At 42.7% G+C, this 16,516-nt stretch overlaps 2 protein-coding genes across 11 annotated transcripts in view; both read left to right on the forward strand.

Annotated features, from left to right (window-relative positions):
• Positions 1-10,694, forward strand: part of LOC307254853 (NACHT, LRR and PYD domains-containing protein 12-like) — a 365,889-nt gene extending 355,195 nt beyond the window's left edge. For 6 of the 10 annotated variants that reach the window (XM_080033377.1, XM_080033383.1, XM_080033385.1 and 3 more), the window contains one exon: positions 8,742-10,694. In XM_080033377.1, the coding sequence (XP_079889503.1) occupies positions 8,742-9,016 (275 nt within the window). In that variant the 3' untranslated portion in view covers positions 9,017-10,694. Of the gene's footprint in view, positions 1-33; positions 300-1,865; positions 1,995-2,674; positions 2,829-3,633; positions 3,661-6,630; positions 6,679-8,741 lie in introns of all 10 variants that reach the window. The other 4 variants (XM_080033386.1, XM_080033379.1, XM_080033380.1 and 1 more) reach the window with 2 other exon arrangements.
• A 251-nt stretch (positions 10,695-10,945) lies between these two features.
• serpinc1 (serpin peptidase inhibitor, clade C (antithrombin), member 1) overlaps positions 10,946-16,516 on the forward strand; it is a 15,168-nt gene continuing 9,597 nt past the window's right edge. Inside the window, exons 1-5 of the mRNA XM_080032098.1 lie at positions 10,946-11,301; positions 12,636-12,761; positions 13,581-13,824; positions 14,526-14,615; positions 16,437-16,516. The exon at positions 16,437-16,516 is cut by the window's right edge and continues 46 nt beyond it. Of these exons, the coding sequence (XP_079888224.1) occupies positions 12,637-12,761; positions 13,581-13,824; positions 14,526-14,615; positions 16,437-16,516 (539 nt within the window). The 5' untranslated portion in view covers positions 10,946-11,301; position 12,636. The remainder of the gene's footprint in view (positions 11,302-12,635; positions 12,762-13,580; positions 13,825-14,525; positions 14,616-16,436) is intronic.

Genomic DNA, 16,516 nt, shown 5'->3' on the forward strand with positions numbered 1-16,516 from the left:
TTCACTAGTTGTTTGTGCTTGTATTTTGTGCAGATGACAACCCTGCAATAATAAAAGAGTTTGCAGTCCTACACATCGATGACTGTGGAGATGTGGTGGAAAAAGTGTCTGAGGTCACAGCGACCCATGTCAAGTTACCAGAACCAGTGTTTTCTCCGATAGCAGTCCTGATCCCGGTCCTGCAGCTGTTCGGCTTTTTCTTGGAAATCCGCTGCGACGTGTTGATATACTATAAACCCAACACACAGTTCCTCCAACTACATGTTTACCTGATCCCACATGATCCTGCTGTACAACAGGTTGTTGAATATCTTGCTGCAACAAATGTGAAAACATTAAATCTGAATTCAGGCCTCTCTTGAAAACAGTGTTAATTTTGGCAGCAAATTCTGATTTAGTCTTAGTCTTAGTCTTTTGAATATCACACCATTTAGTCTTAGTCCTATTCTAGTCATCTAAAATAGTTTAGTCTTAGTCTAGTCTAGTCTATTAAATATAAGCAGATTTTAGTTTGACTAAATCTACAGCGGACTTCGTCGACTAAGTGTTTTTCTTCATTGAATGGTATTAAGGTTTGAATATGCAATACAGACACAGATTTAATGGTTGTAATACAAAACATGTATTCTATTTCATTAGTAATAATCTCACATAAAATCAGTGTACCTGACTGGATAGGGGGGAGGGGGGGCTTTAAGAGCCTGTGCCCGGGGGTCCATTATCTCATGATCTGTCTATGAACCAACTGGATTCCACAATCTTTTTTCTTTTTGCGGGGAGCATGCACAAGCATTATTTATAAAAAAAAATAAAAAAAATAAAATATTTTAAAAAAGTGGGGGGCCCCACACTAGGTCTTGAAACGGGCCCCGAGATCGTTAAGGCCGCCCCTGGGCAGCAGCAGCAGCACGCCGTTGAGGTGCTGATAAATTTGAGCAACTGCGCCTTCCTTTAAGCAACACTGCTGCCGCTGTGTGTGTTTGGACTTCTTTTGCATCAAAGCCTTTTAGATAATACAATTAGAGGTTTTAATTGAACGCAGTCCATGCGTCGGAGTTGATTGTAACTTAAAAACAGAAACTAACGGACGGAGGCGGCAGTTTCACATGGCTCTGTGTATTCAAACTCGAGACAGAGCCTACTACAAACAGATCGCGGAACTTAGCCGTTCCACTAGACATCGTTAACGGGCAGGATATCCCTGACTATCATTTTTGTCCATCATACCGCAGAGTTTTTCAGCACAGCGGCTCACTCCACCCGCTCACACCTGCGCGGTCTCCCGTCAATTTTCACTGACACAGGGTTGCATTTGCTGCTTTGCACTGATTGGATTTCTTCCCAACTTGTCCCACAAAAAGAGTAGTTCTGATTGGATCTCTTCTCCATTCGTCCCGCCCTAACAGTTTCGTCTAGTTCCTATTCGTAGACTATAGTGTCAGTTAAATTAGTCTCAGTCTTCGTCATCACATCTGCCTTTTTATTTAGTTTTTATTTAGTTTACGTCCGTGAAAAAGGTTCGTAGACGAATATTTTTCGTCATAGTCTTAGTCTACGAAATTAACACTGCTTGAAAAAGAAAGAAAGAGTTGTATTCTCTCAGGAGATTTCATGTAGTTGCCTGGATTCATTGAGAGCTTTCTAAAACAGCACAACTGTTGTTGACAAATCTAACTATTTTGGTACGAGCAAAATGTTCTCAAATTGATTACTTTGTTCTCCTTAAAATCACTGTAATTGTATTTTGTTCCCAGTCAGGATACTAAACTGTGCTAAACTATATTGCTTCATGAATGTACTTCAGATGACACAGTTCACCACTGTAACTGTGAATCAGCTTTAGGCTTATAATGCTTTTCTTTCAGGCAGTGGACAAGGAGGAGGACAATGATGGGTACAAAACAATCAAGAAGCCTCGCCCTGACAAGAGCCTGAAATTAGAGAAAGTTTTTCAACTCACAGCAGACATCGACACAGCAGAAATTACCCCAAAGGTTTGTACTGCCTGTCAGCAATTACATCTGTTTACAAAGTTAATCGTGGCTCTGTATTATTTTAAATAGCTATATTGATTGCAATAGGTTTAATATTTTCAACTGTTTTAGTTGTAACTACCACTGACGATCGGAGCCATGTTACTGCAGTTTTTGTGGCATTTTTGCAGTTTCTTTAAAAGATAAATACTCTGTAAGAAAAACCAAAATGTGTGTTAAACAACACCTACTGCTGTTCTGAATATATTTCCAGAATCCTCAAAGAGAACAGTGTGTCAGTCTGTCTCTCTGCACATTCAAACAATGTTTTAACCCATTTCACAAGTTGCTGCATCCCAAAAATATAGTAGAACACTAATAAACCTGGTTTGATGAGGAAACTTCTCTTTTGTTTCTGTTGTACAATTTAACTCGACTAAAGGCCTTTGCACACCAGGCGTGACGCGAATAAACGGCACGTAAAAGCGAATGTTTTGAAATGTGAATTTTCTCACGTCTCACTTTAAAAAGTGACGTCCCAGAAAAATCGAACTCAGTTCAAAAAATATAAGACGCAAATTCGTGTGGAAGCTTGTATTGACTCTGTATACGTTCGGTAATTAACTAATTAATCGCACGAATAAAACGCGCCCGGTGGGCAAGGGCCTTAACTCCTCTCTCTTCTATATTTCTTTATGCAGGAGATAACTCTCAGACATGAAGGCAGAGACCCAAATTTCTATGAAGTTTACATTGAGAAGCCAGATGGAGACATTCGCCTTAAACTTTCAGAACCTCCCACTGAAGAGGGTCGACCACTGCGCGAACCAGTATGGAGCTGTGGGATTCGAAAAGGTTAGTTGTAATTTAACTATTTAACCTACACTATGAAAAACATGACACATGATTTGTGTTTATGTGCCGTTTAATACGTGACAATTAGGGGAAATTCCAGTGTACATTTTCCATGAATAGTGAGAAACTTACAAAAGTGTTGAACCGGGACAAACCAACTGACGAAAGACACTCAAGTTCTCACACTCCAGAGGGGGTCCTCACACAGGGTCAGCCATAGTACAGCGCCCCTGGAGCAGTTTCCCAAACTGCTCAAGGACACAATGGTAGAGATGGTGGACACCGTAAATGTAATAGCAGCCACCACTAGTTTTACTACTAACACCCTCCTGCTCCGTGCCGGGGATCAAACCAGAGAACTGGAGGAACCAGAGACCTCATGGTTACTGGGAGGAACCAGAGACCTCATGGTTACTGGGAGGAGGAACCAGAGACATCATGGTTACTGGGAGGAGGAACCAGAGACCTCATGGTTTCTGGGATGAGGAACCAGAGACCTCATGGTTACTGTGATGAGGAACCAGAGACCTCATGGTTACTGGGAGGAGGAACCAGAGACCTCATGGTTACTGGGAGGAGGAACCAGAGACCTCATGGTTACTGGTCGACCCCTCTTCCTCTAGGCCATCCTACCACCATTCCTGCAATGTCTGGGTTGAAACTTGCATGGTTGAATGCACTCATTGTAACTGGCTTTAAATGGTATTATTTCTCATGCTGAAGTATCTTAATATTGAACCTTTTCTTGTAAATGCAAAATGGAATATCAGCTGTCGACATTATGTTCTGTTGCATTTCATTTCAGTTGACTATCAAACCCCTGATTCAGAAGGTAAGATACCACACACACACACACACACACACACACACACACACACACACACACACACACACACACATATATATATATATATATATATATATATATATATATATATATATATATATATATATATATATATATATATATATATATATATATACAACAGACACTGACCTTACAGTTGTGTAATTTTGTTTGCTATGTGCAGGTACAAATTATGTGCAAACATGCAGACAGTACAAAGCACCATTAAAGAAAACTTCTACTGTTTTGGTGCAATACTATACAGACACACTAAATACAAATAATGGACCATACTCTTAACATGTGTATGCACATCAAAGTGAGAATTCAGCTTTTTAAAGTTCCTTTTTGGATGGGGGGCTGTTGTGCGATTATTGTGGACAATAGGCCAACTGTGATGATGCGATAAGCCTATAATCATACCTGCAAACTCGTCGCTTTTCGGCGAAAATCGCCGTTTAGAATCAAAATATATGACCCACGTGAATCGTATAGATCCGAAGAGTTTTTGTTTTTGGGAGGGGGGGGGGGGGGGGTAGCGGCAGCTGCCAGAGAAGTCAGCCAGCGCTTCCCAGACTGGACTGTGTGGGCGAGTTACCGTAGTAGAGACAAGGGAATATCGTTATCTTGGCAATAAAACATCTTTGGTAGACGTCATGAGTATTGTCCAATCAGCGTTAAGATCGGGCACAGTAAAGCATCACTGCTGCCGCTGTGTGTTCAGACTTTAGAATTGGCTAAAAGTCTCAATCAAAGCCCTTTTGATAATAAAAAATTAGAGGCTTTGATTAAACACTGTCAATGCTTCAGAGGTTAATGTAACAGCCTACTGAAACAGAAACTATACGGAGGGACGCAGCTCACTGTATTTAGTCGCGCTGTCAGTTTGCCGACATGGCTCTCTGTTAGACTCGAGACATAGAAAAAGATCGCGGAAGCCGTTCCCGTAGACAAAGTTAACGGGCAGGATATCCCCGACTGATTTCATCCATCAAACCACAGAGTTTTTTCTGAGCGGCGTCTCACTCGCTCACTGGGTCTCCCGGGTCCCGGTGATTTTCACCGTCACAGCGATCGACTCGCTGCTTTGCTGGGGCGGAGACTTTGTGTGAAGGTGATTTAACATCACGGTCGTAGACGAATGTTATAACTTTATGCTGCATAGTTTGCACTGCACTGTTGACCCACACAGGACTCTTAAGTGAAGCTGACGGTTTAATGAGCGCACATTGCAGAAATGAAGTGTCTGCAGTGCGCTCACAATCAGAGCCGACCGACAGCCCCCCCCCCCCCCCCAATTTATTTTTATTTTTTAGTTTGTGTGTTTGATATTAACATCATATTATTATATCATACAAAAAAATGAATACAATGTTTTGATCTAGATAGCCTAGTTAATAGCCCAATAATTTAATCAGTTCATCTGGGAGGTAATCCAAGTTGAACTGATCACGTCACGTTCACGTCCAGTGTGTATGGAGTTTATTTAAAAACATTTGGAAATGGGGCTCAGATGCCCATGCACTGTATAACCTATTTCAGCCTTGTCTGTGGAAAAAAAGATAGCTGGACAACAGAGTTCTTCTGCTTCATTCCTCTCACTGCATTTAAATGTATTCATTATATTACAGAGAAATATGTCCCATAAAAGAAAAAGAGCACCAAGCCCAACCCAGAGGACCCTGCATAATATTTTATTTTAAATGAACATTTTAATGGAAAATCCAAGAAGCTTCTAATTCATCCGACCCAGTGTCTCCAAATTATTTGTTCACACAAAATTCCTCAGATTTAGCCTCTTAATTTCCCTCTCAAAGTGCACCAGATTCATGCATTTCACTTTAAAAAGTTTAAAAAAAATCTCCCGGGGGGGCATACCCCCGGACCCCCCTGGGAGGGTCAGGATCTCAGCTGGCTATTATTTTCACCCAGCTGGACATTGGAGGCAATAGTGGAGAACTCTGGTTGTGTGAATGATATTTAACAATAGCCAATCGTTTGGACAGCGAAAAACACCCGACCCCCCTAGAAGGGACGGGTGTTTGTCACCTTTTTCACCTCCTATGAGTTTGCAGGTCTGTATAATTCATTAATGGTTATTTTGAGCCTACTTGCTTGATTTCTTTTTAAATACAGAGGTTATTGGTCGTTTTGGAACATGTATTTCCCAATTTAAAACATAAAAATAAAGCAGCATTGAAAATTCTGAAAAAAAATCTTGTTGTCCTACACTAGCATGCTGTTCTACAAATAACTCAATAGTTGAAATAATAAATACAATGTGTTTTCCCCTTAAAATGACTAAATGCATTTCAAAGACAGTAACAGTGTGGCACTTCTGTAAACACTTACTGAGACTTGGCTGGGCCATCACTCTCATGTATTCATCAGACTTTTCTCTGCCCTGTCTGAGCTGATAAATAGTTTGTGTTGCCACGGTGATGTGGAGTCTTAAACTGTTCTAGCTTTGCAGAGCACTTCTTTCTGTTCAGCTAAATATCCCCATAGAACCGCACTGCGTTTATTATTGCCACCAGTTAAATGTCGGTTTACTTCTGCTCGTTTAATTCTCCCGCGTGCATGCCGTAGTCGCGCGCGGTGCGGTACGGTCGCGCGCGCAAAGCCGCAGACACAGAGCAGCTGATAGAGACCATAGATAAATAATAGAGACACGCTTGGAGACACATGCTTTTTACTGCAAATTGTGGCCTTTCGCGCAGTTATGACCATGCACAAGCACACATCGCGCTTGCTAGTACATAAATTGTGCAGCACAAAAAAATAAAAATAATAATTAAATATTTTTTTTTATTAATTTTTGTGGGTCGGTTGGTTGTTAAGGCGGGGGGCTGGCGTTGCTAAGGCGGCTGCCTTAGCTATAAAGCGCTGGGGGAAACACTGTATATATATAAGAGCAGTATTTACAAACATGTGTATATAATGTATTTGTTTCAGTTGCAGGCCCCTCAGCAGGAGCAGCTGGTGTAGATCCCATGGCAGACGGTAGGTGCACGTAGTGTGACGTCTTCTGTATTAATGACTTGTGTCTCAGGTGGTAGAGCGGGTCGGCAAATGATCGGAGGGTTGGCGGTTTAATTCCCGCCCTGCCACACGGTGGTTGGAGGGGCCGTAGGCGCTGAATGGCAGCCACGCTTCCGTCAGGCTGCCCCAGGGCAGCTGTGGCTACTATGGTAGTTTACCACCACCGGTATGACTGTGTGTGAATGAATGGAACCTGGAACCCTGTAAAGTGCTGTAGAGTGCATACAAAAAAGCGCTATATAAATCCAACCCGTTATTATCTATTATTGTACTCTGCTTGTGATCAGTCACTGATGGGATCGTCTAGAAACCCAGAATCTGATATACAAACCTCCTCATTGGTTCTTTATCTTAAGCCTGTCCTAATTTGAGTTCAGGATACTTTGTGTGTTTGCTCCATCTTTGTTCACCTGTCACCTTAAAGGTCACATATTATGCTAAATGCACTTTTTAAATGTGTTCTAACATATCCATGGGGCCACAGTGTGCCTAGAGACTGCCAAAATATCAAAAAAAATAGCAATCTCTCCTTTTCTCACTCTCCCCGTTTCTGAAACCCCCACCCCTTCCCCCCAATTTACTCCAGTCAGAATTCTGGCCGTCTATTACGTAATAGACGGCACAGCCACCTCCCCATATTTTCTTTATATGTCCATGCTTCCGATGCTTCCCCCCCCCACATTAGTAAAGTCCACCGTGCAGTTGTCTAAAAAAAAAAAAAGTCTGATAACCCCACCCCCCCATTTCTTATTGGTCCACGGCTCCGAGATCCGATGGATGGCTGCCATGTTGTTTTCCCCGCTAAGCGACAAGATCCCCATAGTGCAGCAAACCATGCAGAGTGTTGCATAAACCAACACAGAAGCATTCTGCTCATAATCCACTCATTTATCTTAATCACAGCAGTCTTAATAATGCTGCGTTTATAACGAGACAAAACTTAGGGAACTACTTGTGTAGTAATTCCATCGGTGAAACTAAAAGGAATCTCCTCAATGGTTGTTTGCCTGTTATTTACCTAGTGTAGCATGTAGCTTCGGGAGTAGCACCCAACGTTTGCACCTATTACACTAACTTAGCTTTCACATTGCAGTTTAATAATGCCTCGTTTTTAACACCACAAAGGGTGGGAAGTTATTCCTGTATAAATCAAACTGTGAGGCTACTGTTTTCACTGATTTTGAGGGTTATTTTTAGCCGTTAGCGCACATGTAGCTTCGGATTTAGCATCCAACGTTTGCGCCTATTGCACTAACTTAGCTTTCCCATTGGAGTTTAATAATGACTCGTTTTTAACACCACAAAGGGTGGGAAGTTATTCCTGTAGAAATCAAACTGTGAGGCTGCTGTTTTCATTGGTTTTAATCATGTCAAACTGTTATGTCAAAGTATGGCTTCGCTTCGGCCGGGTGTTTACCGGCCGAAGTCACGCAGTGTCTCTCTAGTATCGCGAGAGCACGGCAGAGACGGTGGGAGAGCCCATATAAAGAAAGCCCGGCAGAGACGGTGGGAGGGGCTAGCCAGATCGCACAAATATAGGTCATCCGGAGACCAGAAGAACATCAGGGTATAGAGGCTTGCTACAATAAATGATCTGAACGGGTTTTTCAGCAAACATTTTAAAAAATAAGTATTAGGGACTACTTAGACCATATAAAATTGACAGCAAAGTGCATAATATGTGAGCTTTAAAACACCTGAGCAGTGTCACTTCATAGACCAGGTGCATACTGCCATCTAGTGGTCGACATGTTGTAGTCTAAACACACTGTGCACACACATTAGAAAACATTAATGTGCTGAATGATGTGTTAAACATTTAACAGTAGCCCCAGTAAAAACTACTGTTACATAATCAGAAGTTTTTTCCCCAGTATTTTGATATTTGATTAGTTTCAGTCGTCCACTTTGAATATAGAAAGAAGACGTTTTATAGCATCTGGTAATGAAGCCTGTCTTTATGAGAAATGTTTTAACTTGGTAAATCCAGTCAGTCTTTTGAGTCATTTTCCTTTTTTCTGCAGACGAGTGGATGAGTGAATTTGTGGATAAACATCGAGCGGAGCTGATCCAGAGAGTGAGCTGCATTGAACCCATTTTGGATCATCTCCTTGTTGAAAAAGTCCTCCAACCAGAGAGCTATGTTAGAATCAGAGCTCTGAGGACCTCTCAGGACAAGATGAGGGAGCTCTTCTCTGGATGTCTGAAAGCTGGTGGTGTTATCGCTAAAGGAATCTTCTACAAAACCCTTGAGAAAAATGAGCCAATGCTCATTAAAGATCTCAAGAAAACATGTTAATTTTGATGGTTAAAAGCTGGAAAAACAGCAGAACACGGCCAGAGCAGACTTTGTTGAAGAGACTCAGGTCTTTAGGAGTGCAGGGCTCCTGAGGAGTTCCTGTGACTCTGTGGAAGCATCGGCAGAATTCGTACGTCTTGAAAGTCTGGAAAATGCTTGATTTATACTCTTTAAAGCTGTACGAGCATCGGCCAATCCAGGGATTCCATTTTTACTTTTACTGTACATGTGATGTAAAACCCACGTTCTTTAATCTGATATGATGAAAATAAATAAATAAATATTACATGCAGAGATACGTGAGAACATCTGTCTAGAGAGTATTTAGACTGGAACACAGCCTGATGGCCTCCACACACATCCTGCGTCTACCTCTGGAGCGCGTCGCGTTACCTTACTGCTGCCTCTCTCGGACTTTTCTCGGACACACATGGAACGTCTCAGCAGCTGCTGCAGCGCTGCTTCTAAAAGCCCTATATTTCTACATAGAGTTTTCATAGATAATTCCCATTAAAAATGAAGTTCTTTCGTGTCATTTATGATGCATATGATTTATATTGAGTCTAATATTGAGTCTGGACAGTAATTCGTGCGCCCCATTGCCTTTTTTATTTTTAATTTTTTTCGTCACATTTTCGCTTGTTGGAAGTTTTATTTTGAAGGGGACACACCAGGAAATGGTGAAACTACAGTGAAAGCTGCCGGTATGAAGTCAATATGACTCTCAGCAGAGTATTTCTCTATCAGTTAAAGCAGAGAGACCCGAGAGAGACGCGCGGCTCTCAGAAAAAAATAGGCTCCTCCTCCTGAGGTAAAGGGGAGCGTCGCTGCAGACGTGCCTCCGACGCGCATCAGCAGTGCGTCTGAGGTTGGATGTGTGCCCGCTCTAGGTTGATTACACGGTCAGTGACAAAAAGTCAGACACAGACGCGCAGTAGACGCACAGTAGAGGTAGGATGTGTGTGGGGACCGTGAGGCCTGGGACCGTCAGTGCAAACTGTGAACACCTGGGCCAGGTGTCTGGTCTTCTCTCCTGCAGGTTAATTTCCCATTTGATTGTGTGTGTGTGAGTTTATCTCCGTGTTTGTGTGTGTGTGTGGGTGTGTGTGTATCTCCCCCTGTCTGTGTGTTTGTGTGTGTGTGTGTGTGTGTGTTTATCTCCCTGTTTGTTTGTGTGTGAGTGTGTGTGTTTATCTCCCTGTTTGTTTGTGTGTGTGTGTGTGTGTGTGTGTGTGTATCTCCCCTTGTGTGTGTGTGTGTGTGTGTGTGTGTGTGTATCTCCCCTTGTGTGTGTGTGTGTGTGTGTGTATCTCCCCTTGTGTGTGTGTGTGTTTGTGTGTGTGTGTGTATCTCCCCGTTTGAGTGTGTATAGAGTGCTAGTCAGACGTGCTTCCTGCAGCCGTCCCTTATTGATCAGTGATCGGTCTGAAAAGGTCAGTTTGCTCCCACGCATGTGTGTCTGTCTATCCCCCCCCCTGTGTGTGTGTGTGTGTGTGTGTGTGTAGCTCCTCTGTGTGTGTCTGTCTATCCCCCCTGTGTGTGTGTGTGTGTGTGTGTGTGTAGCTCCTCTGTGTGTGTCTGTCTATCCCCCCTGTGTGTGTGTGTGTGTGTGTGTGTATGTGTGTGTAGCTCCTCTGTGTGTGTTTGTGTATCTCCCCCTGTGTCTGTGTGCGCGTGGGTAGCTCCGTGTGTATGTGTGTTTGTGTTCTCCGTCAACGAGTGTGTGTGTCTAGCCCCCCCCCCTGTGTGTGTCTGTGTGTATGTATCTCCCCTCAATTTGTGCGTGTGTATGTGTTTCTCCCCCTGTGTGTGTGTGTGTGTGTGTAGCCCCTTCAGTCTGTGTGTGTGTGTGTGTGTGTTCTCCGTCAGTGAGTGTGTGTGTCTAGCCCCTCCCCCCCCCTGTGTCTGTCTGTGTGTATGTATCTCCCCTCAATTTGTGCGTGTGTATGTGTTTCTCCCCCTGTGTGTGTGTGTGTGTGTAGCCCCTTCAGTCTGTGTGTGTGTGTGTTCTCCGTCAGTGAGTGTGTGTGTCTAGCCCCCTGTGTGTGTGTGTGTGTCTGTGTGTGTGTGTGTGTATGTGTTGCCCCTCAGTTCCTGTGTGTGTATGTGTTTCTCCCCCTGTGTGTGTGTGTGTGTGTGTGTGTGTGTGTGTATTTCTCCCACACACTGTTGACAGACCCTGGATCAATGTCTCAAAGTTCGATGTGATGTCTAGTTGGTCTGAGGGACAATGACCGGAGTTCATTCTAAACGCACAGACTGAAAACACTGGAATACTTCATCAGGTAACGTTTAACATATTCATATCGTTTAATCTTACTCCAGAATTCATCTTTTTCAGGTGTCAATTAAGATTCTTGTCTATTTATCTTCCATAACATGTCTTCTTCCATACTAGTATAAATCAAAGGTCCAACATGTACATTCAGGTGTTTATTTGACTAAACCTTGTCTGTTTGCGTCTGTATATTTCTCCTATACTACCATCTTTAACGGACATTATCTCAACATTAGTTATTTTTCGATACTCTGAACCAGAAATCTACAACTTCTAAAGCACTTACATCAACTAATCCATAATCATTCTTAGCACTGTTCTGAAGGTTATTACAGAAGGATTTGTTCATATGTTGTTCACTGTCTGATTTATGAGACATTTTCTTCTTAAAAACATGCTGAAAATGCATTTTTAAGACCTGTACTTTTTTAAATATACAATTTAAAAAAAAGGTTGTATCCAAAATCTGTTCAGTTAAATTTTTTTAAAACCGGATTTTACAGAGAATATGCAAATTTGAATATTTATTCACATTTTTGAAGAAATTGAAATACAAAAAAAGAATTGTTTTAATGTCAGAAATCAACTGGCAAAGTTCTCATGATAATATCAATGCGTTAGAAATGTTAAACCCTTTTCACCTGCAGTGTATCTTCTAGACTTAAAGATGTAGTCAGTGATTCTGGAGAACGCTTGTTGTTAAAATCAGTGAATATCTCCTCATGATCCGCTACCTGTCTGTACTGTGTGTTGTATGTAAATGGTAAATGGACTCCACTTATAAAGCTCTTTTTCCTGGTTTTTCACAGACTCAAAGCGCTTTTACATTGTTTTGTACACGTCACCTATTCACACTCACGTTCATACACCGATAGCAGCAGCAGCTACCATGCTGCAAGCTAACTATCGGGAGCAATTTGGGGTTCAATGTCTTGCCCAAGGACACTTCGACATGTGGCGGGTAGGCGGGGGATCGAACCTCTGACCCTGCACTCCAGAGGCGACCTCCCTGCCCACTTCGCCACTGCTGCCCAGAACAAAGTAAACAAAGAATGTGTAAACAAAGGGGCCCACAGGAACATCCCCGTTTACAGAGCCTAGGCTGTGTATTGACACTGGATTCTCTGTAAAGTACTGGATTCTCAGCACACACACAGTACAGATAGGTAGATCTTGATGAGATATTCACAGATTTTGACCAACTGGTTTTGTCAACAATTGATTTTGAAAACAAGCATTCTCCAGAATCACTGACTCCACCTTTAAGAAGTTCAACAATAAATAAATGTACATGTAAATACTGTAAAGTCTAATCTCGCCTCTGATTGGTTCTCTCTCTAGAATGAGGGCTTCTCATTGGCTGTTGGTCGTGGCGTCTCTGCCGCTCGTTTCCCTGGTCGTTGGTTCAGATATCTGCAGCGCCAAACCTCGGGACCTTCCACTGGAGCCACGCTGCATCTTCCGCAGGTAAATATGCTTTAAAGCTGCAGTGTGTAGCTTTGGGTGTCGACTTTAATCTGTATCATACATTCAGCTGTTTCACTCAATGCATCCGGGTAGCGCCAATCTTCAAACCATTTATAGACAATTAAAGGTGCAGTGTGTAGCTTTGGGTGTGTCAGAGAAGTGAAACATTTTCTAAGGTATATTCTCATAACTGAATAAACAAACTTTCCTCACAGGAAAAATTGATCCCTGGAACACTGTTTGAAGTTAGAAAGCATTTTAACACCGGACTTTTTTCAGCTCACACAGTACAGACAGGTAGTGGATCATGAGGAGATATTCACACAGTACAGACAGGTAGTGGATCATGAGGAGATATTCACTGATTTAGACCAAAAAGTGATTTTTAACAACAAGCGTTCTCCAGAATCACTGACCTTTGATAATTAAGTGTGTGTGTGTGCGTGCGTGCGCGCTTGTGTGTTTTTCTGTGTGTGTGTGTGTGTTTGTGTGTGTGTGTGTGCGCGTTAACTTCACACAAAGGAGGATGGCTTTGAAGAACCCACCTCAGAACATCTTTGTAAATGAGGGTCACCCCCTTAATTGAAAAGAATATTATACCATTGGGTATTTTTATATTGGCCTTTTGTTTGGGGCTGCTATGGCTGCAGGAACATGGGCACACACACACACACACACGCACACACACACACACATACTCACCAGGCTTTTGCCCTAACGAGCCCTCGTGCACAACACCTACAATGAGGGTCACCCCCTTAAGTGATTTTTCGAGGATTAATTTAGGAAGTTAAATGAAAATGTTGCTTGTTTTCACAGCCCGGAGCAGGAGGAGGGGGCAGAAGAACCGAACTCTGAGCGGGACTCGATCCCAGAGTCGACTAACCCTCGCGTGTGGGCGCTGTCTCGGGCTAACGGCCGCTTCGCTCTGTCTCTCTACAAACAGCTGGCGAAGCACAAGGCTGCAGAGGCCAATATCTTCATGTCACCGATAAGCGTCTCTACTGCGTTCGCCATGACCAAACTGGGAGCCTGTAACAACACACTGCAGCAGATCATGAGGGTGAGAGGATGAATGAGTGAGTGAATGAACGAATGAACACGGACACACATGCACGGACGAACGAATGACAGTCACACACAAATGAATGAATAAACAAACAAACAAAGGCACTCAGTCACTCACTCAGTCAGTCAGTCTGTCACTCACTCACTCACTCACTCACTCACTCACTCACTCACTCACTCACTCACTCACTCACTCACTCACTCACACACTGCCTGTAACAACACACTGCAGCAGATCATGAGGGTGAGAGGATGAATGAGTGAATGATTAAACAAATAATCACACTCACTCACTCATGAACGAACACACTAACTCACTCACAGGTAAGCGCACACACACACACACACACACACACACACACACACACACACACACACACACACACACACACACACACACACACACACACACACACACACACACACACACACACACAGAAACTAACTCATGCACGCACGCACGCACGTACTCACTCTCTCACACACACACACACACACACACACACACACACACACACACACACACACACCTTTTTTCCTGCATACACACAGTACAGACAGGTAGTGGATCATGAGGAGATATTCACTGATTTTGATAAAAAAGTGATTTAGACAACAAGCGTTCTCCAGAATCACTGACTACACCTTAAAAGAATTAAATGACGTAGTTTAAATCCATTTTCTTCTTGGTTTCAGGTGTTTGAGTTCGACACCATCAAAGAGAAAACCTCGGACCAGGTTCATTTCTTCTTCGCCAAACTGAACTGTCGCCTTTTCAGAAAGAAGGTCTGTCTTTAAACATGGCTCCTAGCTTCTGTAAACATGGCTCCTAGCTTCTGTAAACATGGCTCCTAGCTTCTGTAAACATGGCTCCTAGCTTCTGTAAACATGGCTCCTAGCTTACATGCTCCTAGCTTCTGTTAACATGGCTCCTAGCTTCTGTTAACATGGCTCCTAGCTTCTGTTAACATGGCTCCTAGCTTCTGTAAACATGGCTCCTAGCTTCTGTTAACATGGCTACTAGCTAACATGCTCCTAGCTTCTTTAAACATGGCTCCTAGCTTCTGTTAACATGGCTCCTAGCTTACATGCTCCTAGCTTCTGTTAACATGGCTCCTAGCTTACATGCTCCTAGCTTCTGTTAACTTGGCTCCTAGCTTCTGTTAACATGGCTCCTGGCTTCTGTAAACATGGCTCCTAGCTTCTGTTAACATGGCTACTAGCTAACATGCTCCTAGCTTCTTTAAACATGGCTCCTAGCTTCTGTAAACATGGCTCCTGGCTTACATGCTCCTAGCTTCTGTTAACATGGCTCCTAGCTTCTGTTAACATGGCTCCTAGCTTACATGCTCCTAGCTTCTGTAAACATGGCTCCTAACTTCTGTTAACATGGCTCCTAGCTTCTGTTAACATGGCTCTTAGCTTCTGTAAACATGGCTCCTAGCTTCTGTTAACATGGCTCCTAGCTTCTGTAAACATGGCTCCTAGCTTACATGCTCCTAGCTTCTGTAAACATGGCTCCTAGCTTCTGTTAACATGGCTCCTAGCTTCTGTTAACATGGCTCCTAGCTTCTGTAAACATGGCTCCTAGCTTCTGTAAACATGGCTCCTAGCTTACATGCTCCTAGCTTCTGTAAACATGGCTCCTAGCTTCTGTTAACATGGCTCCTAGCTTCTGTTAACATGGCTCCTAGCTTCTGTTAACATGGCTCCTAGCTTACATGCTCCTAGCTTCTGTAAACATGGCTCCTAGCTTCTGTTAACATGGCTCCTGGCTTCTGTTAACATGGCTCCTAGCTTCTGTAAACATGGCTCCTAGCTTCTGTAAACATGGCTCCTAGCTTCTGTTAACATGGCTCCTAGCTTACATGCTCCTAGCTTCTGTTAACATGGCTCCTAGCTTCTGTTAACATGGCTCCTAGCTTACATGCTCCTAGCTTCTATAAACATGGCTTCTGTAAACATGGCTCCTAGCTTACATGCTCCTAGCTTCTGTAAACATGGCTCCTAGCTTCTGTAAACATGGCTCCTAGCTTCTGTAAACATGGCTCCTAGCTTCTGTTAACATGCTCCTAGCTTCTGTAAACATGGCTCCTAGCTTCTGTAAACATGGCTCCTAGCTTCTGTTAACATGGCTCCTAGCTTCTGTTAACATGGCTCCTAGCTTCTGTAAACATGGCTCCTAGCTTCTGTAAACATGGCTCCTAGCTTCTGTTAACATGGCTCCTAGCTTCTGTAAACATGGCTCCTAGCTTCTGTTAACATGGCTCCTAGCTTCTGTTAACATGGCTCCTAGCTTCTGTAAACATGGCTCCTAGCTTCTGTTAACATGGCTCCTAGCTTACATGCTCCTAGCTTCTGTAAACATGGCTCCTAGCTTCTGTTATATCTTTCGGTTAACCTTTTGTTTTATACTGTATTGTAGGAGCAGAAAAAATAAAATAATTGTGCCAACAGTTTAAAAAAAATAATGTAATAATTAAAAAAATAATAATAATTAAAATGTGTATTAGTTCTGTACATGAGACATCAACTTGGAATTGTATTTAATATATAATATTTACATAACATATATAAATTAAAGTGATTTTATATTTTATTTTGAAGGACGCGACCACGGAGCTGATCTCCGCTAACAGACTGTTTGGGGACAAATCTCTGATCTTCAACGAGACGTATCAGAACAT

Source organism: Ammodytes marinus, assembly GCF_949987685.1.
Source record: "Ammodytes marinus genome assembly, chromosome: 8".
NCBI classification, from domain to species: Eukaryota; Metazoa; Chordata; class Actinopteri; order Uranoscopiformes; family Ammodytidae; genus Ammodytes; species Ammodytes marinus.